The sequence below is a fragment of the Danio rerio genome, chromosome 9 (genome assembly GCF_049306965.1).
Source record: "Danio rerio strain Tuebingen ecotype United States chromosome 9, GRCz12tu, whole genome shotgun sequence".
NCBI lineage: Eukaryota > Metazoa > Chordata > Actinopteri > Cypriniformes > Danionidae > Danio > Danio rerio.
The window spans coordinates 34,578,892-34,594,862 of NC_133184.1; the positions used below are offsets into that span (position 1 = coordinate 34,578,892).

General features: G+C 36.1%; 1 protein-coding gene across 5 annotated transcripts in view; it reads right to left on the minus strand.

The window, feature by feature from the left end:
• Positions 1 to 298: 298 nt before the first annotated feature.
• The window catches only part of fhip1b (FHF complex subunit HOOK interacting protein 1B), a 34,459-nt gene continuing 18,786 nt past the window's right edge, over positions 299 to 15,971 (minus strand). For 2 of the 5 annotated variants that reach the window (XM_005167654.6, XM_009304715.5), the window contains exons 5-13: positions 14,216 to 14,446; positions 10,358 to 10,603; positions 10,098 to 10,265; positions 9,895 to 9,974; positions 7,690 to 7,859; positions 6,169 to 7,464; positions 5,881 to 6,059; positions 3,809 to 3,971; positions 299 to 1,882 (exon numbers count right to left, since the gene is read on the minus strand). In XM_005167654.6, the coding sequence (XP_005167711.1) occupies positions 1,572 to 1,882; positions 3,809 to 3,971; positions 5,881 to 6,059; positions 6,169 to 7,464; positions 7,690 to 7,859; positions 9,895 to 9,974; positions 10,098 to 10,265; positions 10,358 to 10,603; positions 14,216 to 14,446 (2,844 nt within the window). In that variant the 3' untranslated portion in view covers positions 299 to 1,571. Of the gene's footprint in view, positions 1,883 to 3,808; positions 3,972 to 5,880; positions 6,060 to 6,168; positions 7,465 to 7,683; positions 7,860 to 9,894; positions 9,975 to 10,097; positions 10,266 to 10,357; positions 10,604 to 14,215; positions 14,447 to 15,971 lie in introns of all 5 variants that reach the window. The other 3 variants (XM_021478579.3, XM_021478578.3, NM_001130857.1) reach the window with 2 other exon arrangements.

Below are 15,971 nucleotides of genomic sequence, written 5' to 3' on the forward strand. Positions count from 1 at the left end.
AACATTGTTGGCCTTGTTGGTGAGTAAATTCAAAGCAATTTTTCATTTTTAAACAATCCCTTTAAGTATCTGAGGTAATGCACATAAGGCCTGTGCATGATAAAAGAGCTCCTGGATGGATTATATCAGCTTTTATATATATATATATATATATATATATATATATATATATATATATATATATATATATATATATATATATATATATATATATATATATATATATATATATATATATAAAAGACACATTTGGAACAAGGGGTAAAATCAATACTGGAAAAATAATAATAAAACCTGCTTAATTAAAAACACTCAAAATGCACATGCTTGTCATTAGCTTTCATTCCAAAAATTAAAGTGTCTAAAGTATTTTGGCAATGCACAACTAAAAATAAAAAATAATCAATCATTATGGATGATTTCACTTAAACTCCATAACACTAGCAAAATACAGAAATTAACTAAATAAAACGCTTTGCTTCAACACTAAGATGGCTTATGATTCACAAAACTTCACTCACTCCTTAAAGGGACAGGTAATTATTAAACAAGCTTCCTTTGCTCATCCCAGTCAAAAATTTAAGACGCCTAGTTAGCACCTACAGTAGTTAGACGCCAAAAGGGATGCCAACATTCAGTACAGGAGGAGATCTTTGCGTGCAGAACAAAATAATAATTAAAATCAGTGCCTTTGCAGAAAATGAAGATGATATGTAATATCATGCTGAGTGAATGTACCATTCGCATTTCCCTAAACCTCACTGCTGCAACACAACAAGTGAATAAAAACTAAAAGTCTTTCCTTGCTAAATTTGTCAGGCTTCCATTGGGATGATGGTAAGAGAAATGAACCCTCTCCTCTCTTTATGGACTAACTGTTGGGTTAATAGATGCAATCTACAAATTGGCAGAACTTGTTGGGTATTTTGACATATATTGTGTTAATTTTTCAGAGGTGTCTCATAACAGGGCAAACCCTGCTGCGATGCTTGGGATTTACTGCCCAGCATGGGATTGGTAAACAGTATCTGACATCTTGTCCTTTAAAAAAGGTCAGATGATTATTTGTGATATATTCCTACAGACCTAATTTTCTATAAAAGACAAAATAACCGTTGCTAAAAATGTAAATGGCACTTTCGCACCCGTAAAAGTTTAAAAGAACCATGTGTAGTGAATCTACTTTAGCTAGTCTCTGAAGTGACAGAGAAACACAGGGAGTGCAAGTTTACGGCCAAATTCCTCCAGCTTAAAGGATGCAAGTCTCTCTGAGTGTACAAAAGTCGTTATACACATAGATATTTTATATAGACTATATACAAGATTTATATGCACAATTTCCTAAAGCTTAATGAATAAATGGTTCTGTACAATAAAAAAAAAATTACATTATGAACATGAGACTATTAACAAGAGATGAGCTCTCTTCACCTTTCGGAGCAATTGATTTTTTTCCTGTCTCTTTGAGTGCCTCAAATCCCTAAAAAGAAAGAAATCTCAGGGATATTGTCGTCTACAGCTCTGTGCCAGGAACAGTGGATAAAGTTTAAACGAAACTTTTGGCCATGTTGTTATTCCTCTGTGCCTTGACTAGGTGGGAAAGGTAGAGCTACGGCGTGCTCCTGTGCTAGAGCTGCTAGCTCTTTGAGAAACTCAGAGAAAATGACAGCACAGTAGACTGCGTTTTTCACCCTTAGTGCCTCTGCCTGCTTCTCCAGGCCTGAAGCTCCACTGGCTGCGCTGCCCCGAAACAACGCACTGTGCAGAGACTGTCCTCCATCCCTCACGTGGGCCAAAGCTAGCTGAGCTGCATGGCGAGCTCTCGTAGGACTGTTGGTGTGCCTCAGAATAAGATCACCCAGAGATGGCTTGCGGCTTTTAACTGGGGGACGGAGAGAAGAAATGAAAAACAAAGTTAAGATGGCCTATGCCTTCTCATTCCTCCACAAAGCATCTCAAAATGAACTGAAGGGTAAGTGAAATTAAACAGGCACTAAACATAATTTAGAAATATTTAATTGAAAAAAAAATAATTACACATACAAAACAAAAATAAGACAAATAAAATTAACTAAGTATATTTGGTAACACTTTAAAATTTTGGTCCATTAGTTGATGTTAGGTAAAGGGCACCTATTTTACCCCTTTTTCAAGATTTAAGAGAAGTCTTATGTGTCTCCAGAATGTGCATGTAAAGTTTCTTCTCAAAACATCCATTAGATTATTTATGTAGCTTTCAGAATATTGGAATTTTTTGCTCTGAACACAAAGTAGCCGTTTCTGTTGTCTGTGCCTTTAATGCTAGTTCTCCCCGCCCACCGTTCCCAAGTGCCTGTCAGAGTGTGCCTCAGGGCCTACTCACACTATGCTATCCGAACCATGCCCAGGCCCGTTTCCCGTTTGAGAAGTGTGAGTGTGCTGAATCGGGCTCAGGCACAGTTCACTTGGGCTTTGGCGCGGTACACTTGTGTGTGAGTGCAAAACGAGCCTAAGCCGAAACTGAAAGCGAGACGTGACTTTTAAGGGACTGTTTCATATGGATTTATTAATCATTCTTACCGTTCAATGAACGCAAACTGTCGTAGTTTATTAAAGACACAAACTCCTCACAGCACCACAGCTGTGCCTTCAGCAAACTTCCTAATTCCTGCAGCACAAGGACTTTATGACTGTTTATAAGCATCAAAAGTGGCAGATCTGTTCGGCGAAATATTTGACTGTGTGTCACTGCATCCCAAACTACTAAAACAATATAACTAGAGAAATCTTCACTGTGCTGAGCCAGAGAACTTCTCTCCTGAACACTGAACTGCGCAGCATCGATGATGTAAGCGCGCCCAGGCCCAAATGTAATGTGAGAGTGGGCCGTGGGGGAGATGGGAGAGGGGACAAGCGTGCTTTGGCCCGGTTCAAAGAAACTGTACATATTGGGAGTACGCCCTCAATCTTTGCCCCAGCTGCGTCAGATAAACCGCACAGTGGCAGAAATGAAGGAAGCAGATCTCACGTTACATTTGTGAGAAATACAGTAACTTGTCCCAATGATTATTTGATGTATTTGTTGTGGATTTATAATGTCGTTATAAAGTTTACACAAACACAGAGGTTGGTGGGCGGGAAAACTGGACTCCTACGTCACTTTGTGGTGAGCATCAAAATGGGAGGGATATGGATCCTATTTTAAAATCAGGAAATTAAAAAAAAAGAGATCATTGTCTTTATATCACTCAAGATGACTGTAGATGCACTATACCTACACAGTTGTCCAAAAAAAAAGATGATTTTCATCATGCCCTTTAATGCATTTACTAGCATATACAATTGATTAATTCATTTGTAAATGTATTAATCTTTGTTAACATTGCTTAATAAATGTACATATATACAATAAAGATGTTCACTGTTGTTCATGTTAACTCCCAGTGAATTAACTAATGCAAAAAAACACAACTTTGTATTGTAATAATCCATTAATAAAAACTATGCTATGATTAATAAATGCTGTACAAGTTTGTAAATACAATAACTCACATTATCTAATGGGATCTTATGTTAAAATGATACTGTATAATCATACATAATAAATACTCAAGACGTGTCTTAATCAAAATATAAGTCAAAGACTCATTTTGGGTCAATTTTATATTATAAAAAAAAAATTATATCTTTTTTTATGACAAACTGACTGCATGTTATCATTTACAAAAGCAAACGTAACAAAACATTTAGTAATCAACTGACAAGCAAGCACAAGAAACGATGATCTCTGGTTTTCTGACAGCAGTTTTGTTCACTTTGTTTCACCTACTTAATGAGTCTGATCGGCGGAGGCTGGGGACTCCCATAGCTGAGTCAGACCAGTCTAACTTTCCCCTCGCAACCAGAAAGCGTCGAGCCTTTCTCAACATCGCAGGGAAATCTTCATGTGCTGCTGCAAAAACCTCAATGCGATTTTTTACTGTTCCCAGCACCTAAGGAGGAGGGAAAAGCAGCAAAATAAAATCAACATCCTCAACAGTACTTTCGATGCTAAGAATTAGTGTTTGTGGATGTAAGTTTTAAAATTATTCACTCAAACTTAACACTTAGAACATTAAACAGATTCATTTAAATTATGCATGGTTTTAATAGTTTAAGATTATATACAGTATAAAGGCATGTGATCAACTGAGGACAAAAAAAGAAGACGAGATAGATGGCACCACTACCTCGTTTTAGTGCTCTTGTGTACACAGAATTAAAATTTTTCCTGTAATTTAGTCGACTTTTTACTCCACGTGATAAATAAACAACTAGTCAGTCAACAATTTGAACTGTGAAAATATTAAGTCCAGTTAAATTGAGTAGCTTAACATACGTTAACATTCCACCCTGAAAAAAATATCATACATCGCTAATAAGAGTTTATCACTTTCATTCAGATAAGTCGCTGCTGAATAGTTTTAATTAATTAAAAAATATATTTTTATACATTTGAAATATCATCTAAACTTATGAAACTTTCAGGTATTAAATTTCAATTGCTAGGCTGAAGTAATTAATAAATGAAGACATCAGGACAGATGACTTGCAGAGGATAATAACAAATGTGTGTCCTACTTATAATGTACATAGAGCGCACGTGGTCATGATGCAAATGTGAGAGCGGGAAAAATGCACAGCCGTGCACGCATTCAAAACGATTTCATAATCTTCCATATTGTCAGCGACTTCGTCATACGTGCATATAATAGAACTATACAATATCATTATATTGTATACACAATCACCTAGGTAGGTCTACAATTAAATCCCTGAATGACGTCTGAAATGAAGCAGCTACTGCTCATTCTTGTGCACAATAATGAACAGTAAAAGCGCAAAACATCAGGTCATCTGCTTTGATGACGATGAACCTCACAGAGACATGTTCCATAATGATGCACTTAAATCAATTGAACAATTGGGAAATGAGTTTTTCGCTCCCAAAATCTGAATTTTTCAGATACTTACAACTCTGACATTTCCTCACAACAATAAAGATTTAGAAAGAATTAAAAACCCTTCCACAATAGAACAGTTTCAAAAAGATATACAAACTGGACATGAGACCAGTAAAATAATTCCTAAAGATTACTTAATATTCTTCTCCAAGACTACACATAACACCTTACAAATAAATGAGAAATTGGAGACTGAAATGAGTACAACAATTTCTCTGTAAACTTGGGAGGAAGTTTGCAGTGAGTTACATTTTCTGACCAATTCAAATATCTGGAGGGAATTCAAATGGAAGGTTACAACTAGATTTTTCAGAAAGTTCTAGTTCTAGAACTAGACCTTTTAAGTGCAATACATGCAGATGGCAAAATTCTGAACCTCCATCAAATGATGCTTGGATTCAAAGAGTTAGGGAACTGTATCAAATGGAACAAATAACATATGCATTACGACTTCTAAAACAGTTTTGCTAAAGGGATGGTCACCTGTCATGTCTTTAATTCTTCAATAATGAGCCATACAGAACTCCGTGAAGTATCTATAAACAAGACCACTTTTTTCGTCCTTTCTCCACTTTATGCTTTAAAATATTTTTTAAATAATTATTATTTTTGTTTTATTAATGTTTTATCATTCTTTTTTCTCTCTTATATGTTGTAAGGATGTTTTTTTGTTCTGTACATGTATTTACAACCATCTTGGTAGCTAGAAGTTGATGGTTTAACATGCAAAAAAAAAAAAAAAAAAAAAACTTGTTACACTAATTTACTCCTTGCAATGTTGTATTCTCTAATAAAAATAAGTAAAAAAAACAAACAATGCAACAGATTCAAATTTTGCATATGTCATATCAAGCACTCGCACTAATCAAATCCATCCTATTTCTTCAAAATGCATTACCTGAATGAGTGATTTGACGCTGGGCTGAAACACCATGTTGGCGTTGAGGAGAAAAGAGCGGAGGAGAGGCTGCGGGTAACAGGCCAGCTGGAACACAACGCCCGTCAGCAAAATGTTCACATATAGGGAGTTCTGCATCATATTCTCCAGTTTACTGAACAAGACTGTTATAAATGGACCTGCACAAGGGGAGAAGTGGAACCAATGACTTATGGTTAGCTCTTGCTGAACTTGCACAAATAACATAAGCACTCAAATCTTTAATTTGGACAGTTCTGCAACAAGAACCTGTGTACGGCTGAGCAAGTGGTTGTCCGAGGGGTCGAGCGGGACTAAATACCCCAGTGGTAGAGCTGTCAGGCTTGGTTTCACTGGAGCGCTGCTCAGTCTCCACTGGAAGACAGTCTTCATCCGTCAGGCTGGGCAGAGGCGCAGTCCGGGACTCCCGAGAGGATTCCTCTGAGCTGCGTGAGGAAACCCTCCTCTCTCTAACACGTTCCTCCAGCTCCCTCAGCTCCTGGTGGAAAGCCTCAATGCTAATTCCCTGACACTTCGAGTCACCAGACAGTGGTTCTGAGGGCGCCCGCTCCAGCAACTCCTCAATCAGACGCTCAACAGACTCTGAACCTCGGGACGCTGCAGAGGACTCAGTCAAACCAAGAACTGGAGACAATCTATGACTCTCAGTTGGTAGACACTCTTGGGTTGATGAGGGCACGGAGGTATGATGTTGCAGATGAGGCTTCAACTGCACCTGAGATGATTTAAGCGTTGATCCTACATGGAAATCATTGTAGTCAACAGGGCCCATTGACCCGTTCATTCCAGTCTCCACCATTCCACTATTTACATCTGAATCCCTCTTCACTTTCTTGGCCTCCATTCTTTCATCCACACTGTCGGTAAACTCCACCTGCCCCATCCCATTGTAGAGAGCTGGATGAGGAGTCGAACGCGAGTGCTGGTAAACGGTTTCCGAAGCACCGGTTATTTCTGTGGAGACCGATGCAGAAGATGAAGACTGAAGAGGTATGGAGCTGGGAAGAAGGCTGCGTTTCTTACTGCGGGGGGTGAGACTAATACAGTTCTTGCTGATGGTAACGTCCCACTCTCCACTATCTCGATCTGAACTGCTCCACTCAGCACGTGCAGCGGCCACCACTGCTGCCCTCTGCTGGGTTGGATCCATGACAGAGAAGTGCTCTTGTACCATACTGAGGGACGGGTTGGACGTAGGAGGCGGAGGTGGAAGAGGAGCAGAGTTTGGGGAGGGGTTTTCTCCATCGTAAGGGGCTGACCAGTCTCGACAACCCCAGGAGCAGAGCTCAATGCCCTTCCGAGCATCACGCAGGTACTCTAAGTAGCCCGTTTCTCCTTCTGAAAAGTCTGAAAGTTGGTGCATGGGACTGTCAGGAGATAGAGGGGAGGAAACACTACCACGAGGAGAAGAGGGAGCATTTTCTGAGCCAGATGAGGAAGGGTTGGCTTGGCCTCCTGAGCTTTGCTGACGAATAAAGAGAGCAAGGCGGGAAGGAGTGCTAGGTCTGGGGTGTACTGGTGACTCTGAGGTGGGACTTCCCAACACTGCAAGCAAAAACAAACAGAAAAAAGTTTTGCAAGTAGGAACAGCAATTTTATATATATATATATATATATATATATTTCTTTTTTTTTTTTTTTGCACAGTCTAAAAACACGTTTGTGATTCTGGACCACAAAAGTTACCAAAAAAACGTGTAGGTGAAAATTATTAATTCCTCTTTATGCCAAAAATCATAAGAATATTAATTAAAAGTGTCTTACTCTTACCCTTGCCCCAAAAGGCAGGTTCCTCATCCCGCTCACCAGAGGGTGCTGAAGTAATTCGGCAGCATTCAGGTATGAGGGAAAGGAACTTGTCAGCTGATTTGCCATAGAGGTCTGTTTCCCTGACTGCTCTCCGCTGACTCAGCATTACATGTGTGCATGGCAACAGATACCTGGAGAAATATATGAAGTCATAAAATCATAGCTTTTTCTTCATCTACCTACATATCAATAAATATTAAGTGTGAACAACAGCATTAGTGAAGTTTGAATAATAAAGGGAAATACATTAAAAGTACTAGTGCAACTAATAGCAATATAAAAGTTAGTTGACATACTATACAGTATGTGTGTGAATTACATATATTTATTATAAACATGTGATGCACATACAAGCATAAAAACAAAACTACACAAAACAGTAACATAAATATTTTAATTTATTTCGAATTTGTATTGTATACATATTTTATATCTAAATATAAATCAACATTTGCTCAGATATATGCATGCATGTATTTATATATACATAATAATTATAATAATTATATGTGTGATTAATCACGATTAATCTTTGTCCAGTACTAGAAAATACACTATATCTAGATACATATGATATTGGTCCAGGGGTCTAGAGTGCGACCAATTTGGCCGTATGTGCGATCTAATTTCTTAATGGTGCGATTAAAAAATGTTTTTAGGTTGCACCAGTGCAACCAGCCATTTGTGGGCAAAAAATAAATTTAAAAAAAGATCCTATCAATATTGTAACATATAGAATGCCCTTAAACAGTGTATAGTTGAGGAAGACAACATATAGTGTTAGTTGACAAAGAATCAAGAGATTATTGAGATTGTGTCGAGTGTCAAATAGTTTTTTCTTTACAGAAGCTTTAAACAAATGCTCATGCTGCGGCCACAATGATAAGAATGACAAGGCGCATATAGGCTATATTGACTTTTATTTTAGCTTCATCACTCTCGGTAGATTCCAAAAATGACAAGAATAAGTGCAAGAAAGCCAGATCTCTTTATGTTCTTGATCCAACTGCCATAATAATAATGTAATAATAGGCCATTCCAATATGCGTCTTTTGCGCACTTAGGTTTCTTTCAAATGGAGGCACACAGCTTGCACGTGCAAAAACATGCTTGCATTTTCAAAGTGCAGTGAATTGAAAACATCTTAACTTTCTTATTAAACCAACATTTTTTATTATTACAAAAACGCTAGGCACCAAAGCAACGCACAAAACTCTCACTGCCAATAAAAAAACAGCGTTTAAAAGGGCTTATCTCAAATAACACATTCTATGTGTTCGTGCTTAAACTTCCACAATAAGATCTAGCTATAAGCAGCAGTTTGCATTCTTGCAACATTGTGAATTTATGCTGCAATTGTTTTTATTTATTTATTTATTATTGTTGTAATAGTTATTATAACTTTGATTTTTATTATTCGTAGATTATTGTACAGCTCATTTATAAAATGCTAATGCAGCACTTGCAAAAGATTATAGAAAATAATTTTATTAAACTTTGTCACAGATATTTGTAGTTCCATAAATTTAAAATGTAAAAGTAGGTTAAACTAGTGCTTTTTACATGGCTTTTTAAATGTTAAATTAAAAGTACTTTTAATGTTAGCTGAAAATGCAAATAAAAAATACAGCCTTATTTTCTGTCATTTTTTAAATGGGTATATCCTGCCTTTCAGCAAGAAGTTAGGGATCTTAGACTAAAAAAGTTTGGTGACCAAAGTTTAGGAAAATATGAAATAGAGATTGAGAAGGGCAATGGTAAGTTACCTTTCTTGTATAATTGTGCTTTAAATAAAGAAATTTGCAGACCAGATTGTTAGTTAATCATTTACATGTCAATATTGTCTATATGGTTAGCATTGTTTTTTGTTTTTTTTAAACTGCAATGTTAAATGCGATGCGGTCAAAAAAATGGGTGCACCTAACTTTTGAAAAAATTTTGGGCACAACGGTGCAACCAGTGCAAAAATTAGTCTAGAGCCCAGTGGTTACATTTTATTTATATATATATATATATATATATATATATATATATATATATATATATATATATATTATATATATAATACTTTGTTTAGTAGTGTAGCAAATGTACTGCAGACTGTCAAAACGTATATTGAAAGGTATCTTGTAAGATAGGTCACACACACCCAAGCAGACAAAATACCTGAGAACAAGCTGGAGCATGAGGTCTTCACAGTTGAGACTGAGTAATGTCTTGAACAGACTCAAAGACACCATGCACAGCTTTAGAGAGAGAAAGAGAGAAAAATACAACTTCCCATCACTCTGCATTTCATGAACCCTTGCAACGTTAGCCAAAAGTATTGACAAAACTGTTTATTTTATCTTTCTACATACTAAACTGACCCGTGAATTGCTGCTGATGCGTGTGAGTAGTGTATCAAGGATGGTGTCGTTGTCATGGTGATGCAACAGAATAAAGCGCAGGAAGGTCTTGAGAAGGGAAGTTTCTGTGATACAGCGTAAAAACAAGTCCAGATATGCCGTGCTTGCGATCATCTCATCCACCGACGACTGACAAAAATCCATAAAAGAGAGTGAGAAAAACTAAATAAGAGAGAAAATAAATAAAGTACAATAGTGCCATATAGTGATATCTGTTTCACCTTGTGCAGAGCAGGGCCCATGACTGGCACCAGGAAGCCGTTGTGGAGGTAGTCAAGGAGTTGGCAGCGCACAAGAGGATGTGCCACCTGCACTACAGCGTTGCAGAATTCAAGACTGTTCATGAACAATACCAAAGAGGAGACACCAATCCAGTCCTCCCTCCGCAGGGCATGCCAGTCATCGCCGCGTACTTCAATCTTCCGTGGCAGGGAAGAATACAGTCCACTGAGCCCTGTTGCTAGAACCTAGGAAACAGAAACGCAAGATGTGAACATGATTACATAAACTTTACAAGCAAACATCAAATGCACACAGTCAAATGTTACTGTGTGTGATTAGGCATGAGCCAGTATATGATTCTGATGGTATGATTATGATGGCCTTGGATAAGAATGTCGTGGTTTAACTGTATTCTGATTACTGCTCTAAAGTATGTTCATCTTAAATGGCTGGGTAAAAAACAAAATCATAGCCTATCATACACCCGGCGCAATGTGGCGCAAGGCTCGACGCAATTGTTGTTTGCTAGTTTCAGCTTGGCGCAAGAGTCGTTTTGATGTTTTGCGCTACGCTGTTTAAATAGCAAATGCATTTGCGCTCATATGTGCGCCCATAGGCGTTCTTGTCTAAAAAGGGAGGCGTGTTAAGGTGTATTGCTGGTGCGTTGCTATTTTGAGAAACTATGATAGATTTTTCAATAGACCAGAACAAAGTCGGTCTATTGTCCAGCGCAGAGTGCATTAGTTGTGTGCCTCGCTTACACACTGCTTAATACACACAAGATGTAGAGCAACACGCAAATATCTTTACATATGAAAAAGAATTAAGATATTAAGGATGGATATATATATATATATATATATATATATATATATATATACATATATATATATATATATATATATATATATATATATATATATATATATATATAYAYATATATATATATATATATATATATATATATATATATACATATATATATATATATATATATATATATATATATATATATATATATATATACATATATATATATATATATATATATATATATATATATATATATATATATATATATATATACATATACATATATATACATATACATATATATATATATATATATATATATATATATATATATATACACACATATACATATACATATATATATATATATATATATATATATATATATATATATATATATATATACATATATATATATATATATATATACATATATATATATATATATATATATATATATATATATATATATATATATATATATATATATATATATATATATATATATATATATATATATATATGTATAGGATATAATAAGAATACATGTAGTTTAGCATGCTAAACTGAAAAACAGCATTTGTGACATGGGAATATTTTGGTTTCAAAGTCACAGAGACCGAACAAAAACAGGTCATTTTTAAGAGTTGTCGTAGATTTGTTGCCACGCAATATTGCAATATCTGTGGAAAAAAAAGGCAATTAGATATTTTCTCCAAATCGCACAGCCCTACTACAGATACCATGGATACCATAAAAGTTCAAGTTAAAGATCAACAAAAGGTATGTTTCATATTCCAAGCATGATTATTTTTACTCGAACACAAAAATGGAAATGCAAGATTTGGAAAATCTTGTCAGCAAAAAGTTCACGCAGAACTCTCTTTCAAGCCAAGCAACTATTTAGAGCAGCATATTCACCATACCAACAGGAACTTTTTTAAACATCCTGGATCCCCATTGATAAAGATTTCCAATACATGTGATTGCATTTTAATCCTCTGTTATGCTAAACGGGATCTAGATTGGAAGTATGGAACTTGGCTATGTCTTTCAGAGCCACAAAGCAGGCTACTACAGAAACTGCCAGCAAAAATAAGCATCACTGACATAAAAATAGCAATACATGACAGATATTATACAAATAAAGTAAAAGAGAAGAATACTGTGAGACTGAAGCAGTACAGCGGCATTGAGTGCTGCATGAGACCTCCAGTCGTACGTGTTAAGTGGGTCAGATGGAGGCTCATGTATTATTCTCGAGAGAAGAGAGGACAGCTGAGAGGAAATAAGCACATCCACCGAACCCAACACTGTAGTCATACAGCACAACTGCAGATGACAAACGACCTTTTCATTTCAGATTAACCAAGAGAATCTCATTCATAGAAGATAAAATACATTACGTCTCCATTGAAATGTTTCGCAGAGGCACAAATGAAATGAAGGTTACAACAAAGCACATCATAAAATGAACAGGCGGCACATTTATAAAGGCATGCTATTAATGAGGAAACAAAAGCAGAGAAAAAATATAATGAACAAAAATGACTTGGAAACTCCACTTTCTTCTGTTGTTGTTTTTTTTTTTTTTGCTATTTTTTAGGTGAACAATTGATCTTTGCAAGTTAATCCATTGAAAAAAAGTTTGTTTTGGTAATCCATGTTTGGAGTGGTGGTCCTTCTTAGTTGACGTCAGTTTGACTGCTTCAATCACAGTATTTTTAACCATGCCCCCTTACCGTTGATTTGCTGTGTGATTTCATTTTGGTCCTCATGAGTCTGTGTGCATTCAGATTTAAGTCCCCACCGAGATATAAAAACTAGGGCTGTGCGATAAAATCTGTATCAATATTTGACCGAACATTGTCAATATCGGTAAAAATTGGGTATGTAGTTTTGGTATAAAGTGCTTTTATTTTATTAAAATGTGGCTGCTGAGCACTGGCCTTGGAAGCAATGCCAATAAGTTTAGGGCGTATGTTTGTCATTTCCAATGGCGCGTGATTTACACAATGCGCATATGAAAGTGACCTGTGCGCATTTTCCAGCCGCACCTAGTTCAAAACATCTGAACTTTTCCGAATGCTGCGGGCGCCCTGTGTATATATATATATATATTTCAGTAATAACGGCAGACTAATTACCTCAGACAAACACAGCGCATTAAAACACTACAGTGCTATATACTTTTCACCATAAACTTGCATTTGAGCTGCAGCTTTGTTTGTCATCCTCTGAGGAAACAGTTGATCTGATGGTCACCTAGTTACGAGAGACGCCAGGGGAGCGCAAGCGCAAAGCCCATTGTAAATGGTCAAGGAAACCACGTTTACATGCCTGTCACTTCAGGTCAGAATAACAACATATGCGAAAATGAGTGCGGTGGCTAGCAGCAGTAGAGATTGTAAATAAAAAAGGATGTAAGGACCAGAGTGACTTTTTGGTTTCTTTTCTTGTGCATCCACAGCTACTAGCTCCCCATCTGAAAATTTTTTCAGCATAGGATAAATGTAGTCAATTCAAAATTTGTAATGTTGTAATACGTATTTGAATAATGATGGTTAGTTCCTTTACTTGAAAGCTCAGATTTGATTATCATAATTAGTGCTGTTGACATAGTTTGAGGTTTACTGTATAATCATTATTCACACCTCAAAGTTTGCTTTGATTGTTCAGTATTTAAGGATTTTATTTATCAAGTTTAAGAGTCTCTTAAACACTTACAATTATTTTAAGAGATCAGATATTTTGTTGTAATATTTTTGTTTTTGACTAATGTAATATATTGTTTAAATAAAATTTTTTTCAAATTTTCCTAAATGTTGTTGAAATATATTCAAGAATTATCACAATTGAATGATATAAAACTTGATATCGTGATAATTGTTTTTGCAACATCGCCCAGCCCTAATAAAAACAAAGTACACACACACACACACACACACACACACACACACACACACACACACACACACACACACACACACACACACACACACACACACACACACACACACAATAACAAAAACACTCATGCTTACTGGGCAGAAGTAGGAGTTCTCAGTGATGTGCCGTGCCACAGCATGGTTGCTGGCAGAGGTTGCCATGACAAGGAGCAGTGCGTCACGTGCCTGCTGCCCCAGAGCGCCGTCTCGATGTATAAATGGCACCAACAGGGAGAAGATCAGCAGGTTTGTGGGACCTTGCTGAACTGAACCACACCTAAATAACAACTCCAAAACTGCAGTTTCCTTCGCCATGGACACACACACCTGACACAAACACACATCATTTACAGTTATAAATAAACAAAACACATATTACGGTCTATTTACATATAAAATCATTGTGTAGTGCAGCTGTATTTTACCCTGATGGTTTGGTATTGGCTAATAAGACTAATATTTTTTGGTCCATTTAAAAATAAAATTAGATGAATAAAAAAAGACTTTGGATTTTCAAAGCCACAAAAACTAAATGAATTTGCTTCAATCTTCTTTTATCTAGAGATCTGAATTACTAGTAGTAATGTCAAGGCTTGGCAAATAGATGTGGAATGTAAAGTATTATCAGTCTGTCTCTCTTTTGATTGCAGAATGTTTTGTTTTGTCTGGAAATAGAATCCTGACAGAAAAACTCAATCCTTACATATAATCCAAAATCTTAAGTTCACTTTAAAAAAGTCAATTCAGTCATCATTTACTCAACAAAAGCAGATTTAGAAAATTTTAGGTAATCAAAATAGACCTATAATCGATCAAATTTTCCCAGAACGTTTTTTCAATTACTTTCCCTACCGCAAGTCACATGACCCTGCTCTGTTAAGGCTGATTTACATGTCTGCAGCCACATCTGATCTCTGGTCAAGTAGGATGATTCTGGTCAAGTAGCATTCTTGAGCCTTACTTTGCACTATATTTAGAAGAGACACTGCTTGTTTACTACTTTTAATATATAAAAAACATTTAATTTAAATTTAATAAATAATTTTGTTTCCAAAAGTACAAGTTCTTTGTTTATGCATTTTTATAAGAAAAAAGTGACTCTGGCTTTCAGGCAATGCATGTTTTATTTCAGTTGTTCAATGTTAATGTTCAACAAATATTCATACATAGTAGATCTCACTTGTAATATGTGATCATATTTACCAGAAAAAAAAACTTCTCAGTGAAGTATGAAAGCAAAAAAATAAAACAACAATACTCATTCATTAATCGTAATTGAATTAAAATGTTCAAAGGCGTACTGTATATGCGGAAGTATGTGGAAAGACTTTTAATTTGTCAGTAACCTGAGTCAAGCGCTTCCGGTGAACTGTTTGCCATTACAAAATCAGCACGTTTAATGTCTGTCTTCTTTAAAAGTCAGCGATCTCCACTGGCTGAGTGAAATCGATAAAAAGTGGGTCTCAGATTGTACAAGAAGCACTGCATTAGACTACATTTTCCCCCGCCATGTCTTTAAAATATAAACATTTACTTTACCCCAGTATTTTCAATGGAGCTTCAGGGCTAGCCTGCTAACCCTGACAGGCATGTGCGTGTAAACGGCCTTTCATCTTGTTTTACGCTTGAGCAACTAAATGAATGCCAAAGTCTATTTAACTGGTTATATTTTAATTACATTACAACATTGATGCTGTAAAAGAAAGCGTATAAAATAGATAAAAAGTCACATTAACCGTTCATCGAAAGTTTATCAGTATGGGAAGAAACACTAGCTTTTGGTATACCCTATAAATTGAGATTTTGATTTTAGGCCAAATCGCCCAGCCCTAGGCATGAGCTTTTTCTCTCT